At 47.5% G+C, this 14,763-nt stretch overlaps 1 protein-coding gene across 2 annotated transcripts in view; it reads right to left on the bottom strand.

Annotated features, from left to right (window-relative positions):
- AOAH (acyloxyacyl hydrolase) overlaps window positions 1-14,763 on the bottom strand; it is a 145,806-nt gene that overhangs the window by 109,365 nt on the left and 21,678 nt on the right. For both annotated transcript variants that reach the window (XR_005065736.1, XM_037041139.1), the window contains exons 3-4: window positions 9,574-9,640; window positions 3,236-3,335 (exon numbers count right to left, since the gene is read on the bottom strand). Coding sequence is in view for 1 of the 2 variants with exons in the window: in XM_037041139.1 (XP_036897034.1) it covers window positions 3,236-3,335; window positions 9,574-9,640 (167 nt within the window). In the remaining variant the exon portion in view is untranslated. The remainder of the gene's footprint in view (window positions 1-3,235; window positions 3,336-9,573; window positions 9,641-14,763) is intronic.

Below are 14,763 nucleotides of genomic sequence, written 5' to 3'. Positions count from 1 at the left end.
TGGGCCTGAGGTTTTTGACTGATCTGTAGATAATGAATAGCTGGGTCACTGCGGCCCCTAAATTTGGTCCCCCCTCTCAACGTCCAGCTCCCCTGGGGCCTGACCCCTGTAGCTCTCACTGCTGGGTCTGTCCTGCTAATTGTGAGGCATTAGCTGGTCCATCAGCAGCAGTTTGATTCGAAGTAACAACAGCCTGGGAGTATCAGTGAGGTGAGGTAAGAACTTGGGCTTAATGACAGACAGAGCTGGGTCTGGGTCCCCCTTTTCCCACTTACTACTAGCTGGGCACCCTGGGCAAAGCCCATGACTTCTCCTTGTCTCAATGTCCTTGTCTGGACAATAAACACACCCCAGGGCACTGTCACAGAGACTGTGCATGGCATGTCCGTGCCTGGGATGGGATCCGTGTACCAGGCGTGTGCCTGGCAAGAAGCAGGCGCCAAAGGCGGGCCAGGTGCAGAACTGCCGCCCCACAGGCCTGCATCCTGGCTAGAAAGTCTGCGCAGACTCATGTCTCACATCCCGGTCCTCGCTTTCCTCACCCGTAACATGCGACAACAATGCCTGCTTCACAGGATCAAGTGAGGACTATGTGAAACACTTAGAACAGCCCTGGCACATTGCAGACTCAAAAAGGCATCTCAGGGGGATGGTTGACATTTTGTGACAGAAACTAGGAATTATTTTACAGAGAAGGGGACAGCGACAGGAGCTGGAAGGAGCCTGGTGTTGAAGGGACTTCTGGCTGGAAAGAATGACAGAGAACAAAGGTGTGGAAGTGGGAAGGTTGAGGTGGGCTCGGGTGGAAGCCCATCTCACCTTCTGATGGCAGTGTGGAGTCCCGGAGGACACTAGTGGAAATCCAGGAAGGCTTTTTGAGAATCCCAAAGCGCTAAGTGAAAATGTTTGCTTAACCGAGTAGGCAATGTGGAGACCACAGCTGGGGGAATAATCTGATTAGAGGTACTCACTGGGAAAATTAGCATGGCCATGAAGTAAGGAGCATCTGAATTTCCATCAGTGATGCAAATGAGAAGCCAGTGGTACTTCATTGATCTATGTGACAAACACTTCTGTGTTATGTGGGAGGGCCCGCCCCAGGCATTAGGGGTACAGAGGTGCACAGGACAAAGCCTGTCCCCTGGGAGGTTAGAGCCCAGTGGGAGGAATAGACGGACGGGCACTACCATTCCATTACTTAAAACAAGGTGGGTTCACTGAAGGGGGCTGCTGGTGCATCAACAAGAAGGGTGAGGAGGGGGTCAGGGACAGCTTCCCTGCAGAGGGGTCGTGCGCACTGAGACCTGCAGGATGAGGAGTCCACCCAGCTGAAGGACAAGGGAGACATTGCATGTGGGTGGGGTGCCAGGGTCCTCTTTGTCTTCTAGAACGGCGTTACTGGCGTCAGTGCAGAAATGCACTGGGAGCAGGGCAGCAGCAGATTGGGTTGGACTAACTGGGACGTTGGAGCAGGAGCTGCACCAAAGATGGTTTCACTCTGGGTGGTGGGCACAGAAGGCGATGTGCGGGCTGTGCGTCACGGAAACGAAACCTATGCGATCTTATTACCCAACGGCACCCGACACATTGGATAAAAAAGGGTAAATTTAAATATATAGTTCAAACCTCCAAAAAGAGAGAGAGAGAGAGATGATTTTGTGACTACGTCCTGCAACAATACCGTTACACGAAAAACTTGGTGAATCTCACAGACAAGGGAAGCCAGACACAAAGGAGAAGGTGCATGTGATTCCATTTATATGAAGTTCAAGAATGGAACTGTGCATAAATGTGCTCATCAGTGGTGGTAGATTACAGGGCAGTGGCTACCTGGTGGGGTTGGACAGGGAGGGTCATGAAGAAGGCTTTTGGCAGGGTAGAAATTATTTACATCTGTACCTAATTCTACCTGCTAGTTCACACCTGCTTTGTAGGTGTAATTAGTGTACCACAAAAAGGATATTTTGCGCATGAACTCAACAGAATATATACATTTTTTAGAGTGAACATTTTGGGACTCTGTGCCATGGCGGGTGTGACGTTTATGAAACACGGTGTTCTGCAAGGAAATCTCAGAATCCCGCCCCCTTGCCTTTGTGCAGACACATGGCCTTTTCCCTTTTCTCAGACAGCAAACATCACCATGCAGTCTTCAATGCTAGTTGAACACATGGAAAGTATGTTTTTTAAAAATTGTAATTAATTATCTCCTCTAGAAACCAGAGGAGCCTACAGTTTCTCAGGTGAAATCAGGGGAAATGCAACAGCCACCCAGGCCCTTGGATGTCTCTCTCCGTTGCTTACGACAGTCAGTCAGCAGAATCCTGTTTGTTGGGTAGGCCCCAAAGTGCTAAACAGACCTCATTTCAGTGAGAATACAAAGGAAATTGCAAACAGAACAGAAACCTGTTGTGTTATGTGCAGAAAAACTAGAATCTGGGAAAGGAGGCAGAGAATTCTATTTTGCAATTTCTGTTTTTACAGGAAGCTTCCGAAATTTTGTACTGCGGGGCCTAACTGGGTTTATCGTGCTGAGGTTATTAGGAGCGTGGGAAGGGCACCCTGTCCACATTCGTGCAGCTTCCCGCTGCCTGCGTTCCAATTAAAAACTGTCCAACATGGTGTGATGCACACAGGGTATTCTGAGCAGCTGTCTGAATAACAATGATATTGATGATACCCACATGAGCCATCATTTTTATGAACACTTCTTTTCAATGTAGCAGGCATTGTGGTAAACGTCTGAAGTGTCTTAACTCACCTACTTCCCATAATTAGTTCTGAAAGGGGGATTTTAGGTATTTTATCATACTCTTATTCTGGGGGAGAACAATAAAGCTCAGACTAGGGGGACCGACCGCCCACGTGTCCCCAGGATGCGCTTGTACCAAGAAAATCCTGGGCAAACTGGGGTGAGCTAGTCACCTTATAAAAGTGACTTGTTTTGATTTTTAATCAGTAGAAGGATTTAAACCTCTTTCTCCCTTGGCTGGTCAGATTTTCTACCAATTGCCAGCCCAGCACAGTAGTTCAACAGGAGAGACATTCTTTGGCAGTACAGGGGGAAGGGATCTGGGTGGAAACTGGGAATATTATGTCCCATGATGTAACTGAAAATGTCACCCTGCCTCTTCCTATCCCCGAATCACCGAGTGAAGCAGAGCACCCCTTCGCAGCACTTCCAAAGAGCTTGCACGTCACCATAACCTGACTTTCCGAGCAAAAACCCACTCACCTTGGGAAGGGGGTAGAGGTGACACAGGGCTTGTCCAGGCTCCTGTTGACAAAACTTCAGGGTGTGACACACCACATCAGCATTCATATCAGCATCAAGCCTGGAGGGAAATGGGGCGAAACAAAAGCTATTAAGATCTCTGAGGCATTAGAAAAATAGAAGCTATTTCAAAGACAGGTACGTCCGAGGATGGATTCTACTACCCTCACTCATCGCACCATAGCCTCTGAGTTCAGTGCTGCAGATGCTGGATTCTAACGATTTCCTGCCACCTTGCTCTCACCTACATTTAGAATAAGATCTTGGGGGTAGGGAGGGGGCTCGAACAGCCGGGGCTATGTCAGCTTCCCATGGGGGCAGGGGATTCTTTTCAGTAGGAACCACAAATAAAACTGGGAAAGGAAAATGGACAGGCGTGTAATTTCATGGGAATGATATTTTAAAGTCTACTGGGCCTTATAGCAGAAAATCATTTGTGATATAGCCTTAAACTCTTAAAATTATCTTCTTAGGCGTAATCCAAATCATCTCTTCCCTTTAAAGTAAGTATTTCTTTACCTTAGGGAAGAAAATATAATTGAGTTGGCTTTTCCCCTGGGGATGGTGTAAGAATTGTATTCTCCAAACATCCTGGTGTATGTTTAGGTTTGAAGGGGCTAAAGGAAACCTTCCATATCCATTTTCTAACTGACACCTCTTCTTACCAAGAAGAATGAGTATAATGTGCTGCTTTGGACGAAGGAGCAGGAAAGTGTGGACTTGTAGTGATTTTCCAAGTAAATTATTCATTCAAACCCAACACCAACCACACCAAAACAACACAAACAGTGATTGGAAGGACAGTTATAGATTCTAGAAGATACTTTGGGGGCTTTTCTCCAGCTCATCCAATCAGGTAATGGCCCCCCTTCATCCACATGGGTGGGTGACTGGCAACTGTGTTTATACTTCCTAACTCCTTGCCAGTTGACTGGACTTCGTTAAACTACTGTTCAATCAAGACTCACTCTCTTGGCAATTTGCAGCTGGTATGATTAAGTGTGACTCCATTCTGGGCTCTTTCCCGAATAATGGGAGGAGCATGGTGACTGGAGACCGTGAGATCATTCCCTGCCACGTGGACTGAGCATTTGGAAAGCCAGCCTATAGGGATGGGTTCAGGAGGGAGAGCCCAGGGCGTGCAGACAGGAAGCCTGGGGAGCAGGAGGTCCTGTGTTGCCGGTGGCTTCCCAGTCCTGCTCCTCCTCTCTGCCCAAGGCCTGGATAGTCTCCGGCCAGTGAGTTTCACAACGTGCTGTGGTTCCCGTACAATGAATCCACCCCTCCCCACCACCACAGTGACTGCGTCTACCGCTCTTGCAGTAGCAGTACCATTGGTCTTGCAGTACCATTTTCTTCTCTCCCTGACCCTTTGCCTCCTATTCCTCCTTCTTCTTCACAAGCAAGGCCATGTTGTTTCTGTTGTTATTTTTGGTTTGTTTATTTGTTTTGTTTTGACTGACGGCAGTCATAGCCCATACATGGGGCCGCCCTTGGGAACTACAGGCTAGCTGGCTCCCTGGGACTCGGGCCCAGCTGTCAGTCACAGGGGCTCCTCCCCGACTCCACCCCCACCCCTGTTTACTTCCCGGATGTGCAGAATAATGAAAGGGCTTTAGAAAGGCAAGAGAAAACCAAGATGGCAACAAAAAGGCATGGCACCCTGGTTTCACTTTAGTGGGTAAGGAGTTGTTTTAATGGTCTCTGAACATCAACATGTCATTTAAAATCTTTAACAGTCTGACCTTTGAACTACCAACCAGGAAGTTCCAGGAGGGACCATGAGAATTTGTATCATGAAACTTTCTGCAGAAAGGACTGCCTCATGTTTATGAAAACATACCCTATCAAAGGCCACCAGAGAAAGAGGGGCCACCTCAGAGACCTTCAAATATTCTGATGGTCACTGCCATGCAGAACATAGGCTGGGACCACAGACTCCCAAATTTCACCCCAGCTGAGCAAGACTAACAATGTGACCGACAAGATGGCTTCTCAGCATTTTGTGAGCACCTGAGGTAAGAGGGGAAGAGAGAGCTTGTCCGCAGGGTCATCTGCTTGGCCCCAGGACTCCTTCCTGGTGGGTGGAGAGGAAGGGACTTACAGCATAAAGAGGCCCCATCTCCCAAGCTGTGGGACAGGCTGTGTGACAGATAAAAGGCCCATTACCAGACTGATGTCTACCAAGGGTCCCTGAGTCGGGAGAGGGTGGCTGTTTTCACGCATCCGTCCTCCACTGACGGGTCCATTTATTTAACTGATGGCTCTGTCTTATGGGGGTCCAGTATTTAGTGGACTTGGGAGGGTGGTAAATAAATGCGTTCTGTTTAACCTTGCTTTCTTATTTGTGTATTTATTCTTCCTTTATTTATGTCTACAGTCAATATCCAGTCTGTGGCAGTCCTGGACCACCAGAGCCAACTTAGCAGATGGTGCCCAAAACCTACTCTCTTCCCTCCCTCCCCAAAGAGAGCACACTGTCACGTAAGTGAACTTGAATACGGGAGTGGAAATGGGGCCCTTCGGTCAGAGAGTGAGGCCGGCATCCTCTGCACTGAGGAATGAGAGAGGGGACTGGGCACCTGGTGTCCCTCCCAGGGTCTTCCAAGACCGGAGCTTCACTGTCAGAGAGTAAAAGAAGTACTGCTTTGTACAGAATTGAAGACACGAAGCCCCCTAAGCCCAGGAGAGATCATTGGAGAATGTGTAAGATGCAGTGCGGCCCGTGTGCTCCTGGCCAAGCTTGGGCCAGAAAGCCTAAGCTACGCACCATTTGTGAAATCCTTATGAAGTCTCCAAACACATAATAACCATTCCCACCCAATGTTATTGTCTTTGTCCCAGAGTGGCAAACAGGACCCAAATGGTCATGGTTTAATTTGTTGCCTGTACAAGGACAGAGGTGTGCAGGAGTGAGGCACATGGGGAGGGGCAGACTTCAACACATTTGACAGAGCTAATTAGCAACTTTCATTAGGAGTGCAGTAGAATGAAATCAATGAGGATGATCATTATCATAAACCAAAAGAAGTGATCCAGGTCAGGGTTAAGTTAGCAGACAGAGGAACAGACTTTCACACCTGAGAGCTATCAGATTTAGACCTTTTCATTTTATTTTTATTTTTCAAATCCTCACCAGAGGATATGTTTATTGATTTTAGAGAAAGAGGAAAGGAGAGAGAGAGAAACATCAATCGGTTGCTTCCCGTATGCACCCCAACCAGGGATAGAACCCATAACGTAGGCAGGTTGCCCTGACCAGGATCCCACCTGCAACCTCCCGGTGTACAGGATGAGGCTCCAGTCAGCCGGGCCACCCAGCGAGGGCAAATTTAGACCTTTGACATCACTTTCAAAGGATGTTTATGTATTAGTATGAATAACAGTCGCAGAGATACACTCACACCAGTAATAGAAGTTTTTCCTCTTGCAACTTTCTACTTTTATCCCCTTTCCAGACCCCGATCTTTAGAGCGTACTATGGACTTAAGCATTCCTATAAATCCTGTAATTATCATGTGAATGGCATGGTTGTACTGCTTTGCATTTTTGCTGCCTAAAACATCATTAATTACCATTCAAGGGTATTGTAATTGTTAGAAATCCCATTTTGCATTTTTCTTCTAAAAACGTTAGCTGCAGAGGCTTCTCCTGACCTCTGAGAGCTCCTGGGTTCAGAATACAAATTTTTGTGATTTAGCAGGAAGTATAAACAGATTCCAGGAAGTGTGGTACAATGAACCAAAGATGGATGGGGTTTGCCATGGCAACCTGTGGCACAGTGGAGGTCCAGCCCAAGTATAGAAGGACCCAGCATGTGGTCCCTGGCTTGGATCGGATGTTCTTCGAGGTGGTCCTCCCTGCATGACCCAGCTTCTTGGGGCGATAAACCTGAATGCCTAGGTGCCTCACTTCCTAAGAACACCTATGGCTTGCCTGCAGGTAAGAAATGTAATTGCTGAAAAATCAGTCCATGAATCAATTGACTGGTGGGAAATAATGAGGAGGGATGATGGTTTGGGGTGAGGAAAACACAGTATTAGAAGCCCAAAGTTCAGGTAAAACTAAATCATGAGGCTGTCACTTCCAGGACCCACTTCAACCCACAACTGTATCTAATTTTTTAAACAGACTTTATCTATTATTTTTAAAGAGGAAGAGGGAGGGAGAAAGATATGGAGAGAATAATCGACTTGTTGCTTCTGGTAGGCACCCCAGCCAGGGACTAGGCCAGCAACCCAGGCATGGACTGACCAGGAATTGAACCTGTGACTTCTGTTTTTCGGGATGATAACTGACCCACTGAGCCACAGTGGTCAGAGCAAGAACTGTATCTGACTGACTAAAACACCTTGTCAGAAGAGCATACCATAAGAGGAGAAATTTCAATCAGCAAACTACTAATATAGGTGCTGGAAAATGGTGGACAGAACCACAAAGTGGGATCATTGATTACATCCGTCTTCTTCAAGGTGGCCCACCCCAGCCTCATGAGAATTGTCATCTCATGACTTTGAATCATCTCAAAGAAAAACGTTTCCTCCCCTTCCCACCACCTGCTCCGGAGGGACACGTTGCTAGTGGCTTGCTGGGCCCATTCTTTCTCCACATCCCATGTCCACTTGTAGTTGTTTGGGGACCATTCTTAGACCATCCCCATGTGCAGTACCGAGTACAGGGTCAATCTGTCCTCTCTCCGATCCTCGTGCTTATCTGGCTCTCACACTCGTACTCTCTGGCCAGCTACCAACGTTGGAGGGTTTCCCTTTTACTCCCAGAATGCTTTGCAGCCACTCTCGGGCACCCCCTTTTGGATGTCTGGCCTCTGTGACAGGTTGGTACTGCCCTCTTTGGCCTCTGTGACTGTTTTCCACTTTCCTCTCTGGGTCCCAGCAGACCCTCTCTGGCCAAGCTGACATTTCCCCCAGAGCAGCTGGCTCATGCCAGGTATGTAAACAGATTCACTGAGTAGGCTCAAAGGTGTTTTTTAAAAAACATGTTTAAGTAATTTTCTTTGAAACAGTCTACTCATAGCTCACCTGTAGCAATAACTTTGTGGTTTTTAAAAATAATTAATTAACTATATAAATATTTATTGAAGACCTTCTATGCTCAAGTATTGTACCAAGCCCTAGAAATACAGAGCCCTTACCCTCCCTCCCTCTTCTCCCAAATATTTAGTATTTTGCTAAGTACTTAGAAATTCAAAGAGGAATAAAATGTAGTCCTACCTAGCCCTCAGATGGCTTTCAGTCTGGTTGGTGACACAGAAAAGTGAATGGAGAATTCAGTTATAAATAGATATAATAAGTGGGGTGCTGGGGGTTTGCACAGGGTGCTGGGAGTGCGTGTGCGTGTGTGCCGGTGGCAGTGATGGTGGGGTTTCTACAAGAACTTTAGCCTGGGGAGGGTCAGGAAAGCTTCCAGAGGGAGTGACCCCGGAGCCGAGGTGCAAGGCAGCAGCGTTTGTCTGGGGTAGACAGTTTGCACGTGCCAAGCAGAGGGGGCATCCATGCCAAATCCTGAGGCAGGATGGGGTGTGTATGTGTGTGTGTGGCAGTCTGGGGGGTGGGGCGGGGAAGGGGGATGACACGCAGTTTGGATTGGGACGTGCTATGGAGCCGGCAGGGATGCACTTGGCAATGTCCTCAGGGGCCCTTCATAAATAGGCTTGTCAGGGGGTAGGGATCCTGCAGAGGGGCGAGGCCTCTCATGGTGGAGAGAGCTGTGATTGGTTTTGCATTACAAGAGACTTGGAATATGATTATCTGATCCAGTGCCCCTTAGTGAAAAGAAAAAAGATACAAGAAAGAAAGGAGGCTGACTGATAATGGTAACAGTGCAGGTGTGGGGTACAGAGGCAGGGCGGGGGCTTGGGAGGTGGAGAGAGTCAGGAAACCCCAGGGTGAGAGGGCCGAAGGGGAGACTGTGACCTGAGCACCCAGCAGGGAGAGAAGGGAGGGGCCGGGCATGTTGGGGAGCTCTGGGGACAGGGTCGGAGGCCTGTGTCCAGCCAAGGGGACCCAGTCGTTTGCTGGAGTTGGTGGAGTTACTCCGAAAGGCTCTCAGGGAGAAACTGAGCCAGACGGCCACACAGCAAGTCCAGGGGAGCCTTGGCCCAGAGGGACAAGGGGCTGGAGCCGGGTTTGAATTTTTCACTGTCGACAAGACCCGGAAAGCTCCAGTCAAGTCCTCGTTCCAGAAGTACCCCCCGCGGGAGGCAGACAGAGCAGGCCGCCCCGTTTCACCATCCCCTGACATCCCACCAATGGAATCAATTCCTCTGCCAACGTACTCACAGTTTTATGATGTCCGGTCCAAACGTGCGAACCACTACATAGCAGGTGGCTTTTAAGAACATTTTTTCTGAGAAAAACAAACAGGGGAAGTGGGATATTTTTTATTAGGGTGAATTTAACACATGAGTTCACGAGGATCATCTTTACTCAGAACTGAAGCTGAGTGATTCACTGATCATTAATTCAAGTCAATTTTACGGGTCTGGGGGAAATGTTACAGGTAATGTAGCCATTCAAATAGCATTTCCATTGCAGGTTTGTGAAAACGCCAGTTTGTTTCCTGCGCATGCGAAAGATCAGCTGTTCATTTTAGAAGCAGAGTTAAATCCTGGGGTTTTGTTTTATTTTCTATAGCAGCACACAGCTGAATGGTGGGGAACTCAGTTGTTGACGCTGAAAGAAACAGGACTCGCTTTAAAGTAAATAATCTGAGATACCGCTTTGTTGAAAATATTCTTCTCTGGTGTTCACCTGGGGGAAATGGACTTCACTCTGGCTTCTCCGTTTCTGCTGGGGGTGTTTCAGGGCTAAATGGAGACTAACAGTCACAGGGGGCCTGGCCCTGTTGTCCACAGCAGGGGACACACATGCGCACACACACTCCCCTCCCCCGTTAGGAGAGGACGGGAAAGCTCTGTGCACCAACCAATTTGCACAGTGAAACGTGTGAACTCCCTGCTCCTGCGTCTCCTGTTTGTGGCTTTATTGTGGAACCCTGGTAACTCCATGCAGGACCTTTGTGGAGTTTGGGGCAGATTGGCTGTCCGGGGAAGGGGCCGGAAACCCTCTCTGAGATTTCCTGTCACATGGGGCTGCCCTTGCTTGGAGGAAGGTTAGTGAACAAACAGGGTAAATATACAGAACTGTCTCTGGTTCTTTACTTTTAGTCGGTGGTAAATAATACCCACATTACTTTTATATTAAAAGAGCTATGGTCATAGAACTTCCTTACAATAAGGCACAAGACTTCAAGCACATTGTGCTTTAGACGTAGGAACTTAGAACTATATCCTTATGTTACTTTTGACCTTACAGAAATAAAAACAACAACAACAACTATGAGACTATACTATCAATATCGCTGTGACAGCAAATTTAATGACTTAGATGAAATGGAAACATTCCTAGAAAGACAAGCTGCTGAAACTGACTCAAGAATAAATAGATGCTCTGAACAGACACATAACAAGAGATTAAATTAGTTATCAGAAGTTTCCACAAAGAGAAGCTCAGGCCCAGATGGCTCCACCGAGTTGTACCAGTTATTTCAATAAAGCATCTGAATGCATATTTCTCCAAAGAAGATACACACATGGCCAGTAAGCACGTGAAAAGATGCCCAGCTGTTAAAGAAATGTAACTGGAAACCATGATGAGATGCAACGTTGCACCCACCCGGAGATGCTATAATTGGAATGACAGCTAATAACACCTGCTGAGGAGGCTGTGGACACACTGGAGCCCTCAGCAGAGTGCGAGGAAGCCCTCACATTCTGCTGTGTGGGGGGGATGGGAAGCAGGGCAGCCACTGTGCTAAACAGCCTGGCAGCCCCCCAATGGGTCAACACAGAGGCACCATTGTGGGCCAGCACTTCCACTCCTAGGTTCTTCCCCCAGGGACCTGAACACGGACCTCAGTCAGCACAAGATCTCAGATAGGAACGGTCAGAGCAGCAGTTTTCAAAACAGCCCACAGATGGGAAAAGGCCATCCCGAATGCCCACTAACTAATGACTGCATGGACAGAATGGACTCAGTTCACATACACCACGGAATCTTGACTTGGCATACGGAGCAGTGAACTCCTGACACAGGCTACAATGAGGATGGCCATGCCCAGCATCCTGCAGAGGGGAGAAGCAGCTACAGAAGACTGCCTTGCAGGATCCTGTTCATCGGAAAGGCCCAGAGCAGGCAAACTCACAGAGACAGACAGTAGATAGGTGGTTGCTTGGGGAGTGGGAAGGAAGAAACTGGGGAATTTCAGAGAAGGGGTGTGGTCCCTTTCTGGTGTAACGAGGAGGTTCTAAAATGGATTCTGCTGAGGGAGGCTCCACTCCGTGAACATAGTAAAAGCCGTTGATTTACGTACACACTTCATGTGGGAGAATTGCATGGTATGTGACTTATATCTCAACATAACTGTTTAAAAATAACATACGCTCTTCTCCCTTGGTGCTCCTTTTAGGGGGCTGTGGTGCAGGGCGTGCGGAAGCTCTGAGCTGTCACGACTCAGAGACCCCGCTAACGGCTCTGCCTGCCGGCCAGCTTCCTCCCCTGGCTGGGTTGCCGTCTCCTCATCTGAAAGGTAAACCGTAGAGTGCAGGCCCCCTCACTACCCCACCTGGGAAGTTTGGAGTGCTCAGTGGCATGTGGGACATGACTTTGGAAGCAAGATGCAGGTATTGCTAATGTCGAATGAGCTCGGTCAAGAGCAGAGGGATTTAGAAACCGACACTAGGGTGTTCTTTGGTAAACTTGAAGTACTGCCTGAAAGGCAGAGAGAATTTGTTTTGTTTCCGGTAAAACAAGAGGTGTTTGTTTATGTTTGTGTGTGAGTATTTTTAGAAACCTGTTTTGCTCAGTGGAAGCAAGATTGTCCTCATCCTCTGAGCAGGATCAGGCCAACTCTCAGTTTCCTTACATGGATTCAGTGATGGTTAAGAGGGAGGGGCTGCCTGACTGGTGTGGCTCAGTAGGTTGGAGCACCGTTCTGTGAACTGAGAGGTCGTGGGTTTGATTCCTGGTCAGGGCACATGCCTGGGTTGCAGGCTTGCTCTCCAGTCAGGGCGTGTATAGGAAGCAACCAGTTGATGTTTCTCTCTGTCTCCCTTTCTCTCTCTCTCAAAACAATAAAAAAGAGAGAGAGAGAGTGTTGGGGCTCCTGGAGCCCTAACAACGGTGTGACATGAGATGGTCCTCCGAGAGCCAGATTCTAGATTGACACTGGACAGTGCAGAGCAGAGATATTTATGCAAAGTCTCTGGAAAGGGCCAGACGGGCCCTGGCAGTCACGATCAGGTGGCCACCTCACTGTGACTGACACTCCTGAAGAAAAGACCAGCATTAACATCTTGCCAGTAACCTATGTGACGTAAAATGTACACAGTTAAGTTGCACCTGTGCCCAGGAAGGTACAGGAGCATGTCATTTCCAAAGTGTGGCAGAGGTGGAACAACATTGAAAAGAAGAGTGGCCATTGCCAAGGACAAGGACAAGGGTTTACAAAAGAGTGTGCAGTCACCCTACATTAGGAGTATCCATTGCGGGGTGGTGTGCAAATGAAACCTAGACCATTCCGGATTGTAAGGCACCTTCACGTTGGCCATTACTTCTGCCTCCCAAGACCCTTTGGAGGGTGTGGCCATTTTCACCCTCATTGTATACCAACAGACACTGAGCTTTAGGGAGCTGACGGCCTGCCCACGTCCCAGACACAGTAAGAGGTTCGGCAAGAGTTTAAAATCTTTTACTGCAAAAGCCCAGGTGACTTGTCGTGTGCATTTTAACATACTTGAGGCATTTTATTTGGTGTTCCTCTACCTCAGGTGAGGCAGGGACTGATACACACTAGCCACTGATGAGAAATTTGAAACCCAGTGAGATGAACTGGCCACAGAGCCAGCTTCATGGCCGTACATGGGTGGGCAGAAGGAGGTTCACAGTCATTTGTATGGAACTTAATATAATGTATGGAACATAATATAATAATTAATAAATAAGGACACAGAGTAAACTGTTTTTACCTACTGACCACAGTAAACCAGCTTTCACCCGCCCCGGTTTATTCTAGGCAACAAGTACATTTTCAGAGTCTGCAGAATGAGAGGACAGCTGCCTTGCTCATTGGAAGTCTGCATGACTTTTTTTGCTACTGTATTACCATATGGAGATAAGATTTCAGCATAGTTGACCTGAGAAGGTGAAGTTCTAGCAAGACTCTCGGGGCATGTGAGTCCTCTGACCCCTAGTGAGAATGATTCCATTAATCATTTTTCCTGTTAAGAAGTCTGAGCTCCTTCCAAGGTGTTTACTAATGAGAGCCAGAGGCGGATGCAGTGGGTGAAGCTGAAGGTCAGAAATGCTTTGTACAATTCGGAAAAATTCTATCCCCAGCACAGGAAAGGCTGGCTGATGTACTGAGCCGTTGTTCTCAGAGAGTACTTCTGTGCTTTCTTGGCTAAGGCTATGTTTCTGTACTTGATTAGCTTTGGCGATACAAGCGATAGGGCTTAAAACATTTTAAAAAATAATAACTGTGTTAAGGTGCACAGTTTCATGTCCTCTGACTCCCATTTTCCCAGCTCACCAGACAGAAGACAATACAGGGAGCAGGTGGCACTGTGGCCCAGGATTATTATTTTTTCTAGGTGTCCTTAGCTAGGAGACAGTCTTTGTTGTCCCGTAATTCATGTGACCATTCTGTGCGCGGTTTAACACCCTCATAAAAGGGAAACAAGCAATCATCCCCACCTGCCTTTATGTCTGTTCTGCCACGTGAAAGAGCCTTTTGCCTGAACTGAGTACCTTATTTCCATGGGGGGGATATTAATTATTGCAATGCCAGTAACCCCAAGTGACAGACTCCTTAATCCTTTGAAATCCCTCCAAATTCCAAAGGTGACTGACCATTGAAAACCAAAACTTTGCTTCCCCTGGTGCAATGTCAGCTTTCATTTTCCCAGCTGACTTCCAGCCTCTCATTGTACCTCTGCAGATGCTGAAATTTCCTGTTATGAGTCAGAGGGAGCCGACATGGCCCCTTGAATACCAGCGATCTTGGTTTGGGTTGCTTATGTTTTGTGAGTATTTTAGGACGGGATAATTTAGGAAATAAGATTTTCACTCAGCCTTTCAATTTTGGACCGCACAGCTGTGCCTAAAAGGAGAAAATGAAACTCAAGGTACAAATGGTATCTGTCAGTGTGGTCTGTCACACAGAAATGACAACTAATCAAAACAAGTCTTGGTAAGGATGACTATTCTTCATAATATTCCCCTCTTTTCTCTCTCACTTAGAGGTATGAAAATATAAAGTAAGGTTTATGATAGATTGTGGATGTCCAGTAATAGGAAGATGGATGAGTAAAATACAGAATACTTGTATGGTGAAGAACTATAGAGTAATCAAGAGGCTTGACCTAGCTCTGTATGCCTTAGTGTGTAGAGACTTCAAACACATCCTGTGGA

Source organism: Sturnira hondurensis, unplaced genomic scaffold (genome assembly GCF_014824575.4).
Source record: "Sturnira hondurensis isolate 20B ecotype Veracruz unplaced genomic scaffold, ASM1482457v3 Scaffold0002840, whole genome shotgun sequence".
NCBI lineage: Eukaryota > Metazoa > Chordata > Mammalia > Chiroptera > Phyllostomidae > Sturnira > Sturnira hondurensis.
This window is presented reverse-complemented; position numbering and strand designations above follow the sequence as displayed.